General features: G+C 36.9%; 1 protein-coding gene across 5 annotated transcripts; it reads right to left on the minus strand.

The window, feature by feature from the left end:
- Window positions 1–3,893: 3,893 nt before the first annotated feature.
- Window positions 3,894–19,349, minus strand: LOC113452671 (haloacid dehalogenase-like hydrolase domain-containing 5). Of its 5 annotated transcripts, none has more exons than XM_026724149.2 (8): window positions 19,071–19,349; window positions 14,027–14,236; window positions 13,044–13,156; window positions 12,265–12,325; window positions 9,617–9,650; window positions 8,597–8,768; window positions 6,278–6,466; window positions 3,894–4,311 (listed from the first exon to the last, which is right to left on the minus strand). In XM_026724149.2, exons 1-8 carry the CDS (start codon window positions 19,200–19,202, stop codon window positions 3,894–3,896), a joined length of 1,329 nt encoding a protein of 442 aa, XP_026579934.1. In that variant the 5' UTR covers window positions 19,203–19,349. The 5 variants fall into 5 exon arrangements, with proteins under 5 accessions (XP_026579934.1, XP_026579927.1, XP_026579921.1 ...); XM_026724142.2 differs by having other exon boundaries at window positions 8,597–8,765; window positions 12,265–12,358; XM_026724136.2 differs by having other exon boundaries at window positions 12,265–12,358.
- Window positions 19,350–20,465: the final 1,116 nt, after the last annotated feature.

Genomic DNA, 20,465 nt, shown 5'->3' on the forward strand with positions numbered 1-20,465 from the left:
TGATAAAGTTTCTTGCCACAGATTCATAACAAAAACTAAACAAGATAAAAAAGGGACTTTAATTGTCCCAAGAATATTTTACTGGGCAGACTGCTGCAGTTAACAACGTTTCATAAAATAAGACATAAAATTTAGTTTACATTTATGAATACATAGTTCTTAAAAATTAAACATGTAACATTTAGTAGCAAAAGGAAGATAAAACATTATCTTATCACTACCTGATTGCCCTTGCAGAGTTTCAAGTTAAAACTAAAAGCGCAAGGAACTACTAAATTCTGTTGTTCAGTGCAGCAAAAACACCAGAATGATTAATAATAAAACCCAAAGGGCAAAGTCTGACAGAAACAACTTTAGGCAGCTTATTCAAAGTGGGATTTGAGCAAAATAGTATTTGCTGTCCTGCAAATCCCATTCATTTTAATGGATTCTGCATATACCTACCTCGGCAAAGCCCTTCTGTTCACTTATGAATTCTCTCATTCAATCTCAAATTGAATACAAAAGAAAAGCATCAACATGCAGCTTTTGTGGTTCATTCAGAGCATTGATCCAAGGGAAGGTAATGGGATAAAGAAAAAGTTGGATACTATAGATGGGAACATTTTAATTCCTTGGGAATTAAGTGCAATGTATGGAATTTAATAGCGTGCGTGTTTTACAATTTTGACTGCCAAATGCACCTAATGTTTGACATTAATGATCAAATCTGGATTGATCTCTGAATTAGGAGTGAAGTCAATATGTAGAAGAAAATTTATTAAAAAGTACAATTCATAACAGTTTTGGTCTTTAAAATAAATCGGCACAGAAAAGAAATATATGGGATGTACTGTTCTGTTTTGGGGTTTTTTTTAGAAATGTCCTAGAAATGTTACATAAAAACATTGGTATGTTAAAGACTGTTTGATATTAAGTACCCCTCTTAGTTTTTCAGAAGGAAAAGGAATACTTCCAGTTGCAAGGCTTCGGCGGCAGCAGGAATCTGCGATTCTGCAGGTCTCTGCTGTGCTCACTGCTGAAGTACCCCCGATCCAATTGGATTTGGGGGTTGTCGCTACCCTGGAGAGGCAGCGGAAGATAGAGGAGATCCGGACAGGGGTCTGGGGACATCGCAACCCCTTTCCCCAGCCGGCAAGACTCCTTTTTCCTGAGGCGGTGGAGCGGCTGTCAGTAATGGTAGCCACAAAGAGATCTTCAACCGGACAAGATTTGTGCAGGAGGAAGAATTAGAAAGAGAAAGTTTTTTGGCTGAACCGGGAAATTAAGATAAACACCCTGGAAATATGACTCTTTGATTGATACATTTGTTTCCAAAAGAGGATCAAAGCAGCAGATGAAAATGCTGAAGGGAAAGTTCACTCCCCTTCCTTACGGAGATAGCAAACAGACATTGAAAAACCTGCTTCTTTACAGAAGGTAAAAATAAGCTCTTTGTTATAAGTGGGAAGGGAGAGGACTAAAAAATCTTTAAGAATTTGTTGGAGGAGATGCCTTGAAGATTACAAGACCAGAAATTAACTGTAATAAGGCTTTAAAATATATTTTGGGATTTTGCCCCAGGAGGAGAAAGTGCAAAGAGAAGAAGAGGAAATATTTTGTGTCTGTTTGGATTGTTTGATAACTTTGGAACACTTGGAAATTACTTTAAGATTAAAAACATTTGGATTGTTCTTAAAAAAAAGAAGAAGAAGAAAAAGCTTTACAATGGCACTATCTGTGGATGAATTAAAAATGGAATATGAAAAATTAAAGGAAGGAGAACAAGAAGGCAAGGATTCTTTGGGAGCTGTCTTCCACTTTTTAGAAATGGCGATTTCTACCTATCAGCAACTACATGGGGAAAAAGGAGAAGAAGAAGAGGAAGAAGCCATCTTTAATGGACAAAAAAGTTCAACTAAGAAAGAAAATAGGAAGAGGGGAAGGAAAATTGAGAATTTAAGATTTAACAAAACAACCAAGAAAGAGAAAAATAAGGTGAAAAAAATGTACAATGTTAGAAAGCAACAGAAAAGAGAAATACAACAGAGAGGGGAAGTTAAAAAGATGGAGGTTAGGAGAGGGGGCGGGCAAAAAGGCCAGACAGGAGAAGAAAGGGAGGGAAAAAGGGAAAAAAAGTCACAAAGGCTTGAAACAAGATGCCAAAAAGCAGATCTTTTTCAGAGATAAAGGGTAAAGCATAATTAAAGAAAGATTCTGCAAGAGTACCTAGATAGTATTTTAGTATTTGCATTTGAAATAGTGTACTGGAATATTATAAGATTTAATAAAATATTAAAATATTAAAATCTTTAATAATGATAGATTTCAATATTCAATAAAATATTAAAGAGAATGTGTAAAATGATTAATGCTTAGTTATAGTTTAATTTGTTATTGTCTTAATGTTATTATAAATTTACCATTTCATTTTCTTATTTTAAAATAATGTATTAAGCAGAATTAGAATTAGAATGGAAATTATATATTTAACTATATTATAAATTTATTATTCTTTTATTTTAAAATGCAAAATGTAGAATGTAGAATGTACTAAGCAGAATCAGAATGGAAATTATGTATTATTTTAAGTGTCAATTTAGGGGAAAGATAGAAAGGCGTCACACTTTAAAAGTGATTACAGGGGAAATTTTCTGTTAAAGAGAAGAGATAAATAGATAATTGGAAAAGAACGGACAAAAGATACAAGTATAATTTTAAAATAAGATGAAATAAACAAAATATAATTAAGAGAGTGAAAAGAAGGGAGAAATTATATAGAAAATATAGAATGGTAAATAAGATAAGAATGGTATATAAGGTGAGCATGAATTTGATTTAGGTCTGTAAAAAAAGATGTAACCCGGGGTTAAGCCACTTTCCAAAAATAAGTTTTATGTTTTGTGTTTTGGTTAGCTATGTTTGATTGAGAATTAATAAAACCTTGGAGGAATAAAACTAAAGGGAGAAACAATGAAAAATTTGGAAAAGATGTGTACTAATGATAACTTGGAATTATGTTGTATAAAAGAATGTCTTATTTGTTTTGTCAAAATCTACAAGTAGCCTTCAGAAAGGAGGTTTTATGTTTCTATGTCTTGTTTTATGTTTTGTATTTTGTGTGTTTATGTTTGATTGAGAATTAATAAAACCTTGATAGAAAGAAATATAATTGAATAAAAGTGAAGGGAGAAACAATGAGAAATTCGGAAAAGATATATATGTGTTTAAATGGAAATGTGATAATTTGGAACTATGCTGTACAAAATAATGTTCTATTTGCTTTGTTAAAATCTATAAGCAGCTTTTAGAAAGGAGGTTTTATGTTTCTATGTTTTATGTTTTGTTTGTCAGAAGTTTTATGTTTTATATTTTGCATTTTGTGTGTTTATATTTGATTGAGAATTAATAAAACCTTGATAGAAAGAAATATAATTGAATAAAAGTGAAGGGAAAAATTATCAGAAATTTGGAAAAGATATATATGTGCTTAAATGGAAATGTGATAATGTGGAACTATGCTGTATAAAATAATGTTTTATTTGCCTTGTTAAAACCTATAAGTAACTTTTAGAAAGGAGGTTTTATGCTTTTATGTCTTATGTTTTGTTTGCCTTTAAAAAATTAATAAAATTTGTTTAAAAAAAAATCAAATCTGGATTGATCTCTGAATTAGGAGTGAAGTCAATATGTAGAAGAAAATGTATTAAAAAGTACAATTCATAACAGTTTTGGTCTTTAAAATAAATCGCACAGAAAAGAAATATATGGGATGTACTGTTCTGTTTTGGTTTTTTTTTTAGAAATGTCCTAGAAATGTTACATAAAAACATTGGTATGTTAAAGACTGTTTGATATTAAGTACCCCTCTTAGTGTTTCAGAAGGAAAAGGAAGGAACAGCATCACAAAGTCATTAGGAAGTCCTGCAGTTTTCATGTGGTACAAAGGTTTCCAGTTGAAATATAAGATCAACAGCAGCTTCAACATCTGACACTATGTGTTTTGGTTCTACTAAAGCAGGATCAAATCTGAAATCTCTGTGCCCATGAAAGACAGTCTCAGTGATGTTCTCCCTTGTATCAGAAGGCACCTCTGTATGAGGGTTATAAACTCCGGTGCAAACAAGAACAGATGTACATCTTGTGGCAGTAGCTGATGCAAGTTCATTTTCCCAAGAATTCTCAAGCTCCTCTTCCTGAGAAACGGTGGCAGATCTTGTGCCCCCCAGCGCTTTGGCCTGGACATGAGCCTTAGAACTTCTTCTTGAGATCTTCTCTTCAAGGTAGCGGTTGTAAAGATTAGCACCATAAATATCTGTCATCAGGTTGTCCCTAGAAACCCAGGAAAATTCCATCAAAACCAAAATATAGGAGCTATATGTATAATTATTAGGGCATCAGAGTTCATTTTATTAAATTAGGGAGCAGAGTTCATTTTATTTTCAATTTCAGTCATTTGTCTAACCGCTGCTGCTTGGAATGAGACATAGACTACTCTCTGCATAATGTGCCATCCCCTCTTCATGTGTTAAAGTTCCCTTTGTGGGAATATTTAAACAGTACAGATAGTCATTGGATAATGGTAATAATTGGGACTGTGGGTGGGGGGTGCTGCAGGTGGGCATGTGCTATGAGAGCTCTGTAGTAATAGCAATAGCACTTAGACTTGTATACCGCTTCACATTGGTTTACAGGTCTCTAAGCAGTTTACAGAGTCAGTATATTACCCCCAACAATCTGGGTCATTTTATCCACTCGGAAGGATGGAAGGCTGAGTCAACCTTGAGCTGGTGAGATTCGAACTGCCAAATTGCAGTCAGCCGGCAGTCAGCAGAAGTAGTCTGCAGTACTGCATTCTAACCACTGTACCACCATGGCTCTTGATATAGCAGGCTCCTCGGGAGAAAAGTGGCAGAATTGACTTAAAGGAGCAATTTGTGCCTTTCCGTGTCAGCTTCTCAATGACTTTACTTGTGGGAAGCTAATAGGGAAGATTGCAAATGGTGATCAGATTACTGTAGTCACATGACTTATATGCTGCAACTGTCATATGTGTGAGCTGGTTGCCAAACATTATAATAGCAATCATGTGACTGGGGGTGCTGTGATGGCCAGAACAATGAAGACTGGTTATAAGCCCGTCACTTATACGGGCTTAACTTTGAATAGTTGCTGAACGAGTGATAGTTAACTGAGAATTGCCTGTATTATTTTAAGTATTTAAAATAATAATTTTTTTTAAGATTGCAGGTGTGAACCTTTTCTAAACTGTTGTCAGTGGAATGTCTTTGAGCTCATCTTCCAATTTCCTCAATGGGGGAATAACAGAAACTATAGTTCAATGAAAGCAGAAAACGTTACTTTGAAGATGAGCATGTTACAGCCTCACAAGTGTTCTCACAGTGCAACCATTTCATGCATATCCCAATGTCAAGTTGACACACTCAAGACTGCTAAAACATACAGATGACAACTAAATTAAAAAATCTGACTTCTCAGAATGTTAACTTTCAATTGAAAAGGTTTTTTAAAACTGTTTCTCGCAAGCATGAATAAAATCTGAAATGCACAAGCAGGATAAGGCACAGGGCAAGCTTCTTTAACTCATCATGCTGCAATTATTATAGCTCTCCAAATTCCCAGTAAGCTGGGATAGAGAAACTGAAGTTAAAGGAAGCTGCTGGATCATTTTAGCACTCTTAGGCTGCCTTTTTATTGGCAGCCATGCAATGGCATTTCATGCTAAATAATCTCAGCTTACAATAGGCAGGATTATATTGCAATGGAATTATTTTCAAAATCAATTTGAAGCTTAGCTGAAATTGTACAATTAGATGAGTAACCAATTATTCAAATGTTTTCGCATATAGCTCTTCCATAGTGAAATCTGTAGTGTTTGAACTGAAATCTCAAGCATGATATCCATGAACTACAAGACAACCTTAGTTGGTGCTGGAGACCAATCAATCCATTAAGAAAACATGACTGTAGTACTTAAGCACACACGAGCAAGTTATATCTTTGCTAGAGGCAGCTTGAGATCTTAAAAGAGGGTTTCAAATGGCAGATTGGGTAGTGATATGTAGAAGTGTGGGGCAGATTTTGTTATTGACTTTCTGTCTCAAAGAGCAAGAGTGAATTGACAACCTGCAAAGCAATTAGTTTAGGGATGAACACGTTTTCAGGGGGCTATCTAACTACTCTTTTCAATTGTCTACCTGCATTTAACAGTAGCTTGCCTGAAATTTAACTTTTTTTTCCAGATAGCAAATGAGAGGGAAGAAAAGAAATCTCCTACCCAATGGCATACAACGTTTGAATAGGGCTCTTCCACTGCTTTGCAGATGCTTGAGTCCTAATGAGGTACTCTGCATAGTGATAAGTCACTTCACTAGGCTTCCCCATCAATGCTTCATATTTCAATTCTTTGCCAGTGATCTTCTTATAAATATTTTCCAAACAAACCATAAATGTTCCATGCCCAAACCTGAAACACAGAAATAAAATTTGGTCAATAAAGTTAAGTTGCTGGTAGGATAAAAACAACTTATTACATCAAAAGGAAGAATTTTATATATACTATTTATCCAAATCCTTAGCTTCTCCTCTGTGAATTATAAGGCAAGATTGCTTTGACTTACTTTTTCTTCTGCCTGCATAATTCCTGGCAATCACTTAAAGTTGAAGAAACATGGCAAAACATTTTTAATGGTGTGGGAAAAAAACCCATCTGGGCAAGATAGCCTCCACAAAACATTTACAAGGCTGAATTAATTAAGTTTACTGTGAGATTATCTTTATGCTTTTGGCAGGACCACAAAAAAAATAACAATAATGCTATGATCAGAATCAGACAAAAATAATAGTTTAATTTCAGGAGAGAAAGACATTAATTCAGAAGCACAAGTTACATATATTAGCAGTCAACTACTACAACCGTAATCTAATTGGCAATTCAATTGACAAACCGAGCTATTCATCTATCAATCTCCATCTATTCTGTTCTATTCTATTCTATTCTATTCTATTCTATTCTATTCTATTCTATTCTATCTAATATACGTACACATATATATTATATATATAATATTATTTATTTTTAATTAGTTTGTCATGCTCCTGGTAGAGACTAACTCTGAGGAAGAGGAAGAACAGCCGACAGGGAGTGGAAATGTGGCTCTGGAGGTTGTGGTGGAGGCTGGGGAAGGGCAGAGGCTGGTTGAGCAGGCAGAGGAGGACCCAGGCCCATCCCCTATCCATCCTAAGGCATGCAGGGAGGAGAGGATAAGGGAGAGACGTGGCCTACTCAGGAGGAGAGGGCCTTGATCCTCTTTTATGGGCTGCAGGTGTGACAACTGCCTAAGAGTTTGGATCTGCTTACTGGCAAACGCTGGAAACAAAGCATGTTTTATTTTGGTCTGAAGTTATCTTGGTTGGCGTCCTTCCAACAGACTGTGCCATGTTATCTCCTTGAATTTGGTGAACACTTCTCCTGTTCCATTGTGGAAATTTCATCATTGTAGTTTGTTTGGTTTTTTATTTCACCTCTATCTGCTTATTAAGTTCGGACTGTTTTGCTTTTTTTTGAAGACTATTTCTGAGTACGTTTTATCTCCAACTGAGTATTATTGAACAGTGGGCCAAGTTGGAGGCATTAAAGGATATTTATTTACATTTTGGATTTTGTTATGTTTGTGTTATACTCTGGGTCATCACATATTTATTATATTATTGTTATTTTATATTTATATTTATTTATTATTTTTATTATTATTTTATTATATATAATAATTAATTAATTTGGTAATTTCATTAATAATTAATATTATATTTATTTAATGTATGTTCCAGCATAACTCTGGAACGCCTCAAGCAATTTCAACCAAACCTGGTATACAGATGACTTACCCTCTGGAAACAAATACTGTGTGCGGTAAGACTACCCCTAACACCCCTTGGGGAGGGGTATGTGCCTTAAAATGGCTTCTGCCATGGCTTCATCACTCCCAATTGTGGAGGAATAGAAGAATTGCAATGCTGCGCAACAGACAGTACAATAGCATGAGTCCCGACTACAGGATTTTCTTGTCTAATACAGGATTGGGATAAATAAATACCTGGGCAACGCCGGGTTATTGGCTAGTTTACTATAAATAAAGCAATTAACTTTAGTCTATGTATATTTGCACCTAAAAACTAGAATTCATGTGTTTCCAATGATACTAATAATGCATCTGGAAGTAGTACTTCCTTTCCATCAAATTACTGTTCTTATGAAAGACCTCCCTTTTACCACTTCTTCCAGGATTTAGCATGATAGTATCCTAAGCATCAGTTATCATTGGACATGCCAATATGACATTATACATATAAAATGGATGTCTACGTTCTTTCAAAAGTGGCCAACAAAGCAAAAAGTGCATTTTAAATGGGAGGAAAGATGTTTTCACTGACCCAAATATTAATTCAAGCTTTGATTACATTCACTGAACAGTCACCAATTATCAAATCAAATCAAACAATTATGATACCACAGATCTTTGACTACGGTAGTAGCTGAGAATCTATGTTAGAACTTAAAGAAAAATACTCAGAACAACAAGTATCTTTGCCTTACCTTGGGGATTGAGCTTCAGCTGCCCACATCAAGTCCATATTGCAAGCCAATACAGGAATATGTGGATACGTTCGTTGATAAGGATTTCCAGGATAGCCACTTGTCAAAAGAACATCTATTATCAACTGTAAGTTGGTTTCCCACCTCACTGGCTCACCAAACAAAATAACTGCTGTAATATAAGCACAATATCAATGTGTTACATGTGTGTGATTATAAGCTATTTCCTAATGCAAAATAACAAACACACCACCTTCTATCTTTCATGCACACTATAACAAGAATAGGCAAACCACAGGCCCAGGTTGCATTTAATCATTGAACCTATTTTTAATCAGCTCATAAAGGCTGCTGTGATCATGCCATTAAAATTTAGTAATAAATACATAAAAATTAGCACATCTTAAAATGCAAAAATCTTTTTTTAAGTATCACAAAAATCACCTGGGATAGCATTACATTGGTGTGTCCACTGATATTTAAAAGCAAATAATTACTTTGTATTTAAAGTACTTCAGTCCTTTTTCTTTTTAGAAATAGAGAAAAAAACAAGAAAAAAATCAAACTGTACAGAAATCAATTATTTATGCAAACACGGATAATTCACTGCCAATGGAGTATGATTACAACCTCAACAGAACTTCTGTAAAATGAATGAACATAGAATAATGATGAAAATACTACTTGAAAATTCATGTTACTAGTTTTTTCATTAGTTTTTAAACCTCATGAAATTAAAACTGTAAGAATGCGGTTTGGTAAAGAACTAGAAGTTTCACAGCTTAACATCAATGGTAGATTTATAAAGAATGTAGATACTAGAAAAATAAAAGAAACAAATAAAAATGAACCAACCATTGTAAAATGACACATATTGTACATGCTGACTATCACTTTCTTATTTAGATATATCACAGCAGCTAGCAAAAAACAGCAAAATGCTTTCAGAGCTATCACTAGGCAGCCCATTTTACTTGGAGTAAATTTCAGAATTAAACATAAACATCTAGACACACTGACCTTCAATCTTGGGGAAATCCATTGTGGGTAAGTGCTACAAATTAAAAACAAGCTACATTAACTAAGAAAAAGTTTCCTTTATTAGCACAAAGAAGAAACAAAGTAAGCAATCCTCTGAACATTTATGGGCACAGCCCATGTTTGGATTAAATTCCCAGCACCTCTAAAAAACTTTAAAGCTGCCATCACAAACATAAGGAGATGAGATACTTCTCATTTATATAACTTGCACACTTGATCTTTAATGTTTTATCCCATAATCTTGCTGTAAAAGAAGTCCATATAATTGCCAATGTGTTTTAGAAACGACTCCTGTGTTTATAACACAGAATCCCCTCTAACATATCACTTATCTTCTTAAGCCTAATTCAACATATCACCAAGGCTTTTTCCTCCACTCTTCTGACTCTCCAGCTGTGATCATCTGAAAGTTCTTATTATTAAATTGTTTTTCTCTGATTTCTCTTTCCTTTAGCTGCACATGTGTTTGCTGCAAAATGGTATACCAGCAACATCTATCTCGTAGTGTGCTTACCAGTATATAGTAAAAGAGCAAAGAAAAGGAACAAAACAACTGCATCACAAAATAACAAACCATAACCACTCCTTTCTGCAAAACAAGCAAGCCTGCATAGCTAATTAGAGAGCTAACTATACATTGACCTGAACTCCAGATGTCAGGAGAGATTCAATTGAACAAAGCTGGATCAGTCCAATGCTGCTGGCTCTTTTTACCCTCTTCCCTACTACAATATTTGAGCCTTTGTGTTATTAGTCATTGGTAGCATTTCCTCAGTTGCTCTGTCAGCTGCTATCAAATCTGTTCTATAATAATCAGTCAACATTGAGAAACTCTAAGAACAAAGAGTGCAATCTTTTAAATGTTACAAATGATGTCAAGAAAGATACTTTAAATGCATCCTTTGTGTACATAGTGCATAATATTTGACAATCAAATTAGCAGTACATGTTGCATCAAGGAAACAATAAGACTTGAGCAATCAGACTTTCACCACTACAATTACTGTTTTTAATTTGTGCATATGGGGAAATATTTATCCACTTTATGTTATAACCCAAATTAAAATATACTTTCATTATGTTGCTACTGGCACAAAAGAGAGCTGGTAACAAGATGTCAAAGAGTTAATTTATTTATAACGTAGAACTTCAACTCCCACCTGTTCCGGGTACAAGTGTTGGAAATATATCCTTCAGCACATTTTAATGCATGTTTTGTTTTTATTGAATATAGTTTTATATTGATTTACTTATTTTATTGTACTCCACACCACTGTGTGAAAAGTCATCTGCCTAGGTAGAGTTAGTTCTTTTAGTCAAGCTTGACTATTGACAATTGATGTATCCAGGTAGTTTTCTTAACAGGGAAAGAGTGTTGTTGCTAAATCTTCCTGGTGTTTTTCAACTTCCTCGTCTGGATTACATTACTGGTAATTCCAAATCATTTTTTACCCAGTTAGTAATCTGAACTGACACTATTTACTTCCTGAGTCTAGAAAAGGTAAGTGATACTGCCACTTTCTAAAATCTGTTCAGAAAGGTATTTAAGCACTTGAAAGGTCACTATTTTTTTCTGTCAGACTCAAGCCCCATCTTCAAAACTGGTTAAAGAGTTTCAAGCATTTCTGGTTTGGTTGGGAACAGATAAAGAAGTCTGAATCACAGTCATGTGGTATTGTCCATTTTGTGTTCCTGTTTCTCCTATCATCCAGCTCACCTATTGCTCTGCTTATTGCTCTGCTACTAAGTAGGAATAGGGAAGGAATAGGAACTGGCACCATCTAGGTAAGAGTGGAAGCAGCCTTGGAATGGAGTGCTGGGTCAGAGGGACAAAGGGGTTTATTAGAAGAGAAGGGACTGAAACAGCTTTGCCAGGCAATATATTACTTCCTTTGATTTGTAGAATGGTGAGGTCCAAAGATAGAGGAAGTGATACTCCCAATATTTCATGCCTGGTCATCACAATTGTTCATGTGACGCTCATTATATCCAGTTCCAAAATTTTGGAATCCTCTAGGTTTGAATCTGTTTGGGTTTATTTTTTAGGAATAACTTTTCTATAAAATTTTATTGACTTTTTATTAATTACATTTTTTAGAAATAAGGTGGTAAACATATTCAACACAGCTCACTTCTCCTATTTTCACACCATAACAACCACTCTGTGAGGTGGTTTGGTATGTGACTAGCCAAAAGTACTCAGCTGGCTATCATGGCTAAGGAGGTCTTGCAACTCATGATCTACTGCTTTCTAACCTGGTGCCTTAGCCACGAGACCAAAAAGAATCAACATAAGCCTTATTAATCCTTGGAAAGAACATTGTTTACATCAGCAGTCCCCAACCTTTCTAGCACCAGGGCTGGTTTTGTGGAAGACAATTTTTTCACGGATTTGGGGGAATGGTTTCGCACAGATCCAGATCCTGCTCAAGCAGATGAAGCTTAGCTTGCTTGCCTGCCAGGGCAGCCCAGTTCCTAACAAGCCATGGTCTGATCTGATCCACGGGCCGGGGGTTGGGGACCCCTGATTTACATGATAAGCAGCCCAATAGACTACTGTAATTACAATGTAAAAAATGTGAAAGGAGTTATTGAAGAAAAAAAGCAGTAAAGTACAGTACACTTACCAAAACTTTAGGTCTTCTGTCATGATCCACCATGTCCAATAAGGGATAGGTTTCTCGCAACCTGTCAATTGTAATAGGCCGACAAAATCCAAGACTAATGACATATTGGTTATGGATAGCAATGCATCTATGTTTTCATGAAAGGCGTATTTGTTTTGCATTCCCCAAACAAATAATACATTTTAAATGGCAGTGACAGACATATTCTAAGTACAGGAAATGTTTCCATATCCTCCAGGAGAATATATACAATACAGGAGAGAGATAAACACAATCTTTGTTCATTGGTTCACTCAGACCTTTACGTTTAGGATTCTTATGAAAGCTAATTTTTATTCAGAAGTACAACAATGTCCAAGAACAAGTTTCTTATTAACTCATTATAATTTTACGGTACATTCCAGTCTGAAACATTTATGTGAGTTCCTAATAAATGGCTTCAAACTGATTTCTAGGAACTTTGCTTTGAAAATCTTTAACTCTTCTCAAAGAAAGAGGAATTTTGAATTAGTGGAATTGATTCAAGGAGTCAGGAGGTAAAGGAGATCTCCTTCCCCTTCTTAGTTTGTCTTTTTTTTTTTTTTTGCATTCTGTGTCATCCCATTTGAGCTTTCCTAAATTCATGGAGTTGATAGGAGACATTTTCTGCTTTCTCTACAAAATGTATCTTTGAATCTTGGGGAAAAAAAAATACACACCACATGCTTAACTCTAGCACATTCCCCTATCATGCATCTTCGGCCCAAAATGCAGAATAAACCCAGCATTTCCAAGGATACTGCTTAGCAATGTCAAGGAGTGGGCCTTGTCCTGATACAAGAACACATTTGTCATGGTAACGCCTGAACATTCGCAAAGGACTATGGGACATCATAACTTGGTCTTTGGAAATCTAAGAGAGAGAAAAAGTGGATAATCTGTTTTAGCATTTGAATTATGACCATTTGTTCAGTGACTGAAATTATACTGGTGCTGAAAAAAATGGATTTTCAACCCATGCCAAAAGTTATAACTATTGCACCACCCTTGCAGCCACGTGCTCCAAATTCAGATACTTGGCATCCTGTCCACACTTATGAACACAGGGGTGCTGCGATTACCCCACTTGTCTCAATCCTCCTGGTCTATGCCCTTTCGGCCACCCTGCACAGGAGTAGAGTGGCAGCAGTGCTGTGGCCAAAGGTGAGTCCTGAAGTCTTCAGCAATGTCAGCTCTCTGCCACCTAAAACCCCAAATCAGGCCCTAACATGTCAGCACCATTCCATGAAGACCCAATTCCCTCTGCTACCATGTGCTCGACAGGACCTGCTACACCACACCCTACTTTTGTTGTTTTTCTCCAGCTGATGACAGGCATATCCAGCCTATGTGGCATAGATGCTGGCTGCGCCAGGTCTTCTTACCAAAGCCGCCTTGTACCATTCTCCAAGCTGACATTTCATTATCATGATGCTTCAGAAGCTTCATTCCCCAAATGGCATGATTTGGAGAATAAGGCTTCGAAGAAGGCTTGAGAGAATGTAGGCCACTCTTGTGGTGCTTTGGAAGCCTCATTCCCTAAATGGCTTCCAAAAGAAAATGTAAAATGTAAAACTATTTTAATTTAAAAACGGCAAGATTTGTAATGAAGCTTAAGAAGCTGCCTCTATCAGTTGAAGACAAAATTCTAAGCTGTAGATAAATATATGACAATTCCAATTCATGTACTGTAGAGAAGGAAGAAAATGACAAGCATTCCAATAGATGGGATAAAGTTACTTACTGGAACTTCAAGAAGATGGGACAGCTGGTCTGCTTTCTTCTGACACAGACAGTTTCCTGCATTAGTAACAAATACTACAGGCACCAAAAGTTGTCCCTGAGAATTAAGTAGTTTTTGAAAGGCTTTTCGGGCAGCAGGAATTGGGGTCCTTCCTCGTACCAATACTCCATCAATATCAAACAGAATGCCAAAGGTAGGTTGTATACCTAGCTGAAATGGAAGAGAGAAACAACAGAAAGAAAAATCTTATCAACCAGACATCATGTAGCTTAAATTCATAAAATGCATGTACAGAGGGTTACTCTTCTTTGCTTCAAGCAACTTCATATAAATACATAGTTTCTCCTCCCTTTCACCATACGTTCACAACAATCATGTGAATTTGCTAGAAGTGGCTAGTATTATCTCAACTCTGTAAGGGTTTTTACAACTAAGGACTTTGCTCGGCTCAAGGCTATATAGTGAACTTTATTGTCAGTGTTCCAGCAACCCTCCATTCCACCCAATAACTCTGAGACAAACATCTTCTCAAAAGTTCCTTTTTATTTGCATAGTAACTGGCACAACTGTGGAAACCTGAATCTGAAAGTTCCAGGCTTCCTTACAAAAAGTAAAACTACAAACTCCATCCTCTGCACCCATCATCACATCACATGGCCCAATCACCATCCGTCCCAAGTTAAGACTTCCTCTCAGTTATGTGTAACACAACCTGACCTTGAATCAGAAAAAGCATGTTATTTTGTCCAATAAATTCCCCCCTCCCACTTTCCCAGGTTCAGATGTGGCAGCGTGGGAGCATCTGATCTCAATATGGCTTCCAAAGCTGACGTTTATAACAGAATTAGGATTTTAGTTCTACTATTCCAGGAAACTCATTTTGGCACTTGTACATTTTATATTCACGCCAAGATCATCAACACATTGCCATATTACAAATTATTATTAATATTACAAATTAAGTGTGGCACTGAAACTTAAAAAAAAACTTGGTTCATAAGCAGCATGTCAAGATGGACTTTTGGGATTTTTTTCATAAAAATATTATACTGTAATTCCCACATTCCTTTGTTGGGTATCTATACAATGACAATGAATGCAAGGCTATAAAATGTAAAGTGCCAAGGTCATTAAGTTTTTCTGAGCTTCAGACAGCAAACTTGTAGAGGCAATAGGGTATAGACATGTCAGATTTGGAAAGCACAATTTTATCTATATTAATCTAATATAACTTGACAAGAAAAGTAAATAATTTTTTCATATTGAGAAAGTTAATGTTATTTCCAACTATCCATCCAAGATTATTTGTCTGTCATGAGACATAAGATATTAACTAAATAACTAGATTAGAAAAAGGGATCATGTAGAGAGGAATTTTAGCAACTGGAAAAACCAAACTCACTTCTTACATTTTTGACTCAGATATATTTGTTAAACCATTATTTCTACACAGTAAGTCTTATTAGGGATTGGATTATATTAACGTTTTCGCTTGTTTTAACTTACATAACTCTTACTTTACTTAAAAGAAATATATTAATTCAGAGAAAAATAAAAACATTTAAAACATCTGAAAATACACGAGCCATGGTGGCACAATGGTCAGAGTGCAGTACTGCAGCTACTTTTGCTGACTGCTGGCTGGCTGCCTACAATTTGACAGTTCAAATCTCACCAGGCTCAAGGTTGACTCAACCGTCCATCCTTCTGAAGTCTGTAAAATGAGAACCCAGATTTTTGGGGACAATGTGTTGACTCTGTAAACCGTTTAGATAGGGCTGTAAAAGCATTGTGAAATGGTACACAAGTCTAAGTGCTATTGCTACATATGTTTTAGAAAACATGAATGTATAATTCAAATATTCCAACTGGAAGCTTATGGCATAGCTAAAATAAGAATCATATTAGATTTTTTCCCAGTGTAGTTCACAAATAATAAACAATTAGAAAACTCTCCATGCATACAGGCACATTGTCAAGAGTATAATTAAAATTATAGTTTCCAGTGTACATTATCTGTATTTACATATAAAAGCTGAGTCTTCCTACTGTATTTACAACAGTATTTTTACATGATTAGATATTTAAGTAGTTTAGAGAATTAAAAATTTATGCCAAGTTAGATATTGGCACTTATATGCCCAATTACTACATAATTGCACTACATATTTGCCCCCAAGGTGTATGGAGATTGTAATAACATATTAGTCATTTTAGTTTGGCTTTGCCCAGAAACCAGAAAGAAACTGTTGGCATAATGTCTGCATTCCATTTGCTATAGCACTGATGGGGAAAAAAATAAACAGTAGTTTGAAAAGTAGAATTGATTATGTATCAAGATGGTAGCAAAACCAGGTATTGTAGATAGATTATCTCCAGGAGAATATGCCCCCAACCTGTTCTTCAGGCTTTCAATGACACACCTATTACTGCTATCAATGAATCCATCACCTTCTGCTCTTTCTTTCCACCTTTCCCAGCATTACTGATTTCTCCAGATAAGTAGGTCTTAACATGTGTCCATAGTATGATCATTTCAGTCTGCTCATTTGTGCCATCTCTGTTTTGATTTGTTTGATGATCTATTTCTTGGTATTCTCAGTTTTTCTCCAACACCAAATTTGAAAAGTGTCAGTACTGTACACTTCCTATCCTGTTTCTTCAAAGTCCAACTTCTGTAAAGTGCATCAGAAAAAAAAAATTCCCTGCACAATTTTGATCTTTTGAAAGATAGAAACATATTGCTAAAATAAGTAAAATCAAAAAGGAAAATCAAAGAATATAACAAGTCCAGCAATCTAATTTTTAAGTAGTCAGCTTGAATGTGCTAGTAGTGATGGTTGAGATTTGTACATGGCTGCAAGTATAAACACAACCCACATTTTACCTTTGGGATTACTCTTTGTACATGAAAACAAACTGAATAAACAAATGGCTTTTGCAAAATAAACCCATTGCAAAAGCAAACCATATAGCCACCTCATATAGCAATAGCACTTAGACTTATATACCACTTCACAATGCTTTACAGTGCTCTCTAAGTGGTTTACAGTCTCACATATTGCCCCCAACAATCTGGGTCCCCATGTTACTAACCTTAGGAGGGTGGAAGGCTAAGTCAACCTTGAGCCTGAACCTTATTATGACTAATAATTCAAACAATGTTTCTGAAAAAAGCTGAAAGTTCATGCCTTTTACAATATTGCAACCCATCATCTTCATTAATATCAAAGTTGCAGCCCAAGTTGATTTGCTGTTATTTGTGCTTGCCTTTCAACATGAGAATAGTGTCTTATTTCAAACATTACTGCATTTTTCATGTACGCTGACTTTCTCTAAAGAAACATAAACATCCCTGGAATCAAAATAACCCAGGAAAAGATATGTAAAGGAACCAGGATCCTCTCTGATCATCAGCAGGATAACTCCATAAAGACAGAATGATACCAAATGTGGTAGTGAAGTTGGCAAAACAAAAAGAACATTAAAAATGGGGAGGATCAGGGCCACAGAAAAAAAATAGTGTTTCCCTATAGAAGCACTAGGGCAGCAGCTTCTAATGCTGCCTACTGTTCATTCTAATCCCCCCATCATGTGACTCAAAGGAGCACCATATGCAACCTGCACTGTTCCTATATACTGAGAGTAGAAACAGCGGTGCAGCATGTTATTTTGTTACGGAGAGGTTAAAACGTGTTTCCAATGACCACTGCCTCTAAAAGGGTTTAAATGATTTCCACATTCTGCACATTCTTCTAAATTTGTCTTTATTCTAGTTTTTGCAGAAAACATTTATTGACTGATTGTTCTCATCTAACTCCTTCTCATATATGAATACAAAGATTAATGCTAGTTTATGAATCTTAATATATAGCACATTGTTAACTCTGAATATAATCCTCTAAACATAAAGGTAATACTAATTCATGTACTCTTTCCCCCACCTATGTGGAGGAACCCAGTTCCTCGCTTAAGGAACTACAGCAGTAGTGATGATGATTACAAAAGGAGCACTACTAGTTCAGACAGGTTACTTGAGCCCAAATAACTCTGCTTAAATTTGAAAGGTGCGTTATATATAACTCCTAGCCTAAAGGTGTTCTCCAACTAGCAAACAATACAGAATTCCTATGTTTGGTTAACTCAGGGATGACTTTAAAAAAGCACATGTTTGAAAACCAGGGTGATTAAGAAACCATCAGCAATCTTTATCATTTAAAACAAACTCTTCTCTGTCTGAATTGTTTCAAACAAGATAACCCAGCTTAAAATGAACAGAGAATGTACAGCAAATATTTTGGAATACAAATCCTTGATCACTCAAATCTGACCATGCAAGTTCCGTGCAACTTCCCAAGAACTCATGAAATGTAAGTTTCACAACTACCCAGGAGTACAAAAACAAAAAATTGACAGCAGCAGAAGCAATCACCATGAACCAATTTGACAGGAACCGAATAGCTAGCTGCTCCTGAGCAAAAAGAGTAAAACAAAAAACCGGGTCCCCAAAACTCATTGCTGGCTGCTTGAAAAAAAGGGTAAAGCCCCGGCATAGCTCTTTTCTGAGCAAGCCACAGCTGGAAAATAACAAATTCTGCCTTCCTTCGCTGATCAGTTTCCTCCGAAGTGGGGAAAGTGGCAGTAAGAGTGAAATGAAAACGAGAAGAAAAGTGCTCTTAACCGGGAAGACCTTCGGTGTTTGCTTCCCCACCCCCTCAAAAAAACAAAATCGGCATTCAGACCCACGAAAGCGCGAAGCCTCCCCCCAATAAAATAAATCAGCAGCGCTTTCCCGCGTAGGTCTTCCGAAAGCAGATGGCGCCAGGCTTTTCTTCCCTTCTCCTTCTGCTCCCGTTTGAAAGAAATGCCACCCCGGCACGGAGAGAAAGAGCTCCGTGTACACCTTACGCTCTCGGGGCTTGCTCGGGTCGGGGACGTGCGGGGCTCAAGGGAGCGACGGGGGAGAAGGGGGCTTCCCAAATCGCTCCCGGTCTCCCGCCCTCAGCATCCCGGGGCGAGAAAAAGCGGACAAGCCTCTCTTTACCTGGGCGCTGCCTTTGCCCCCTCCGGAAGCTGCGGGAGCCGGAGCCTCGTGGCAAAGCCGGAGCCTCCCCGGATCTCCCGCAGCCGGGGCTCTCTGAAGACGCCGGCAGAGGAGGGGCAGCAGGCCCCGCATAGCGCCCGTCCTTTGCGCGGGCTCGCCAGGGACCCAGTCAGCCCTCCTGCCCGAGGGCTCTCAAAAGAGCAACGAGCGCCTCAGCTGCATCGCCTCCACGGCCAGAAAGCCGACGCCGGCTTCTCCCTAATGCTTTTCTCTGGGCCAGCCCCCTTTTGCCTCTACGTCGCCCAAGAGGTGGAGCCTGCCAGGCACGGACAGGCCCTTTCACCGCTTAGGGTCGCCCTTCGTCGCCTCCGGCGTTTCTGCGGAGATCCTGAAGAGAGAAATCGGCGGGGCGGCCGTCGAGCTCCTCGCCCGCTTCGCTTTGCCGACGGTTAGGCAACTCAAGTTCTTATTCGCCTTTCTTTTTCGGGGGTAGGGTGGGTGGCGGGATGGACCGTTTGCCTAGGGGGCTTGTCGTTATTCTCCTTTTTTGCAATTTTGCCCCGTTGGTCGAAAAAGCAAAGGAGTCCTGGAGTTTGGTTAAAAAAACGTAAAGAGTCTGTATAGATATATGTAAGACTATTTTACCTAAATTAGATAAAATTATTAATAAGTGTACGGAAAAGTGGAGTCGCTACTCGAAAGTAGGAATTTCGGTAAAGAAATATGCTCCTAACTTAATTTCCATTTGACGAAACAGTTTTTATATCTGCAACAATCTGACACATTTTCACAAAAGTGAATTTTGTATTCAATCCTTTTTCAGATTCTGAATCAAATTAACAGCAATTGTTTTTTTTTAATAACACCACTGGCATTTGGGGAAAATTGGTCCATAATTTTGAATGCCTGGTAGTTTTTGTACACACATTACATTCTCATTAGGCCACTCCTTCTGGTAAACTACAGAAAATGGAAGAAATACTAAGCCAAAAAAACTAAATAAACATGAAATAGTAATTCAGCTAAGTCTAGACAACAAATGGTCAATATTGGGAGCGTCCTATCAAATTCTGTACCTGTCAACAGTGGTGTCCCCCAAGGCAGTGTTCTAGGACCAACTCTCTTCATACTCTACATAAATGACCTCTGTGATCATATTAAGAGCAACTGTGTTTTTGCTGATGATGTAAAGCTGTTCAATACCACAGACAATACTGCTACCCTTCAAAAAGACCTCCACTATGTATCAGAATGGTCAAACAAATGGCAACTTCAAATCTCAACAAATAAATGCTCTGTCTTACATATTGGCCAAAAAAAATCAGAAAATAAAATACAGGTTGAATAGTCAAGACCTTGTTGATGATCCAAACTCTGTCAAGGACCTTGGAGTAC

The sequence above is a fragment of the Pseudonaja textilis genome, chromosome 2, assembly GCF_049901715.1.
Source record: "Pseudonaja textilis isolate UNSWEBS1 chromosome 2, rPseTex1.2, whole genome shotgun sequence".
In the NCBI taxonomy this organism is placed as follows: Eukaryota; Metazoa; Chordata; class Lepidosauria; order Squamata; family Elapidae; genus Pseudonaja; species Pseudonaja textilis.

Excerpts from the sequence above, each read along its gene's own strand:
- LOC113452671 (XM_026724136.2), bottom strand. The coding sequence starts at position 19,202 with ATGCGGGGCCTGCTGCCCCTCCTCTGCCGGCGTCTTCAGAGAGCCCCG. Across the intron at positions 13,157-14,026 it reads CCCATCTTCTTGAAGTTCCA|ATTTCCAAAGACCAAGTTAT; the intron begins GTAAGTAACTTT and ends TCTCTCTCTTAG. Across the intron at positions 9,651-12,264 it reads ACAGAAGACCTAAAGTTTTG|CACTTACCCACAATGGATTT; the intron begins GTAAGTGTACTG and ends TTTAATTTGTAG.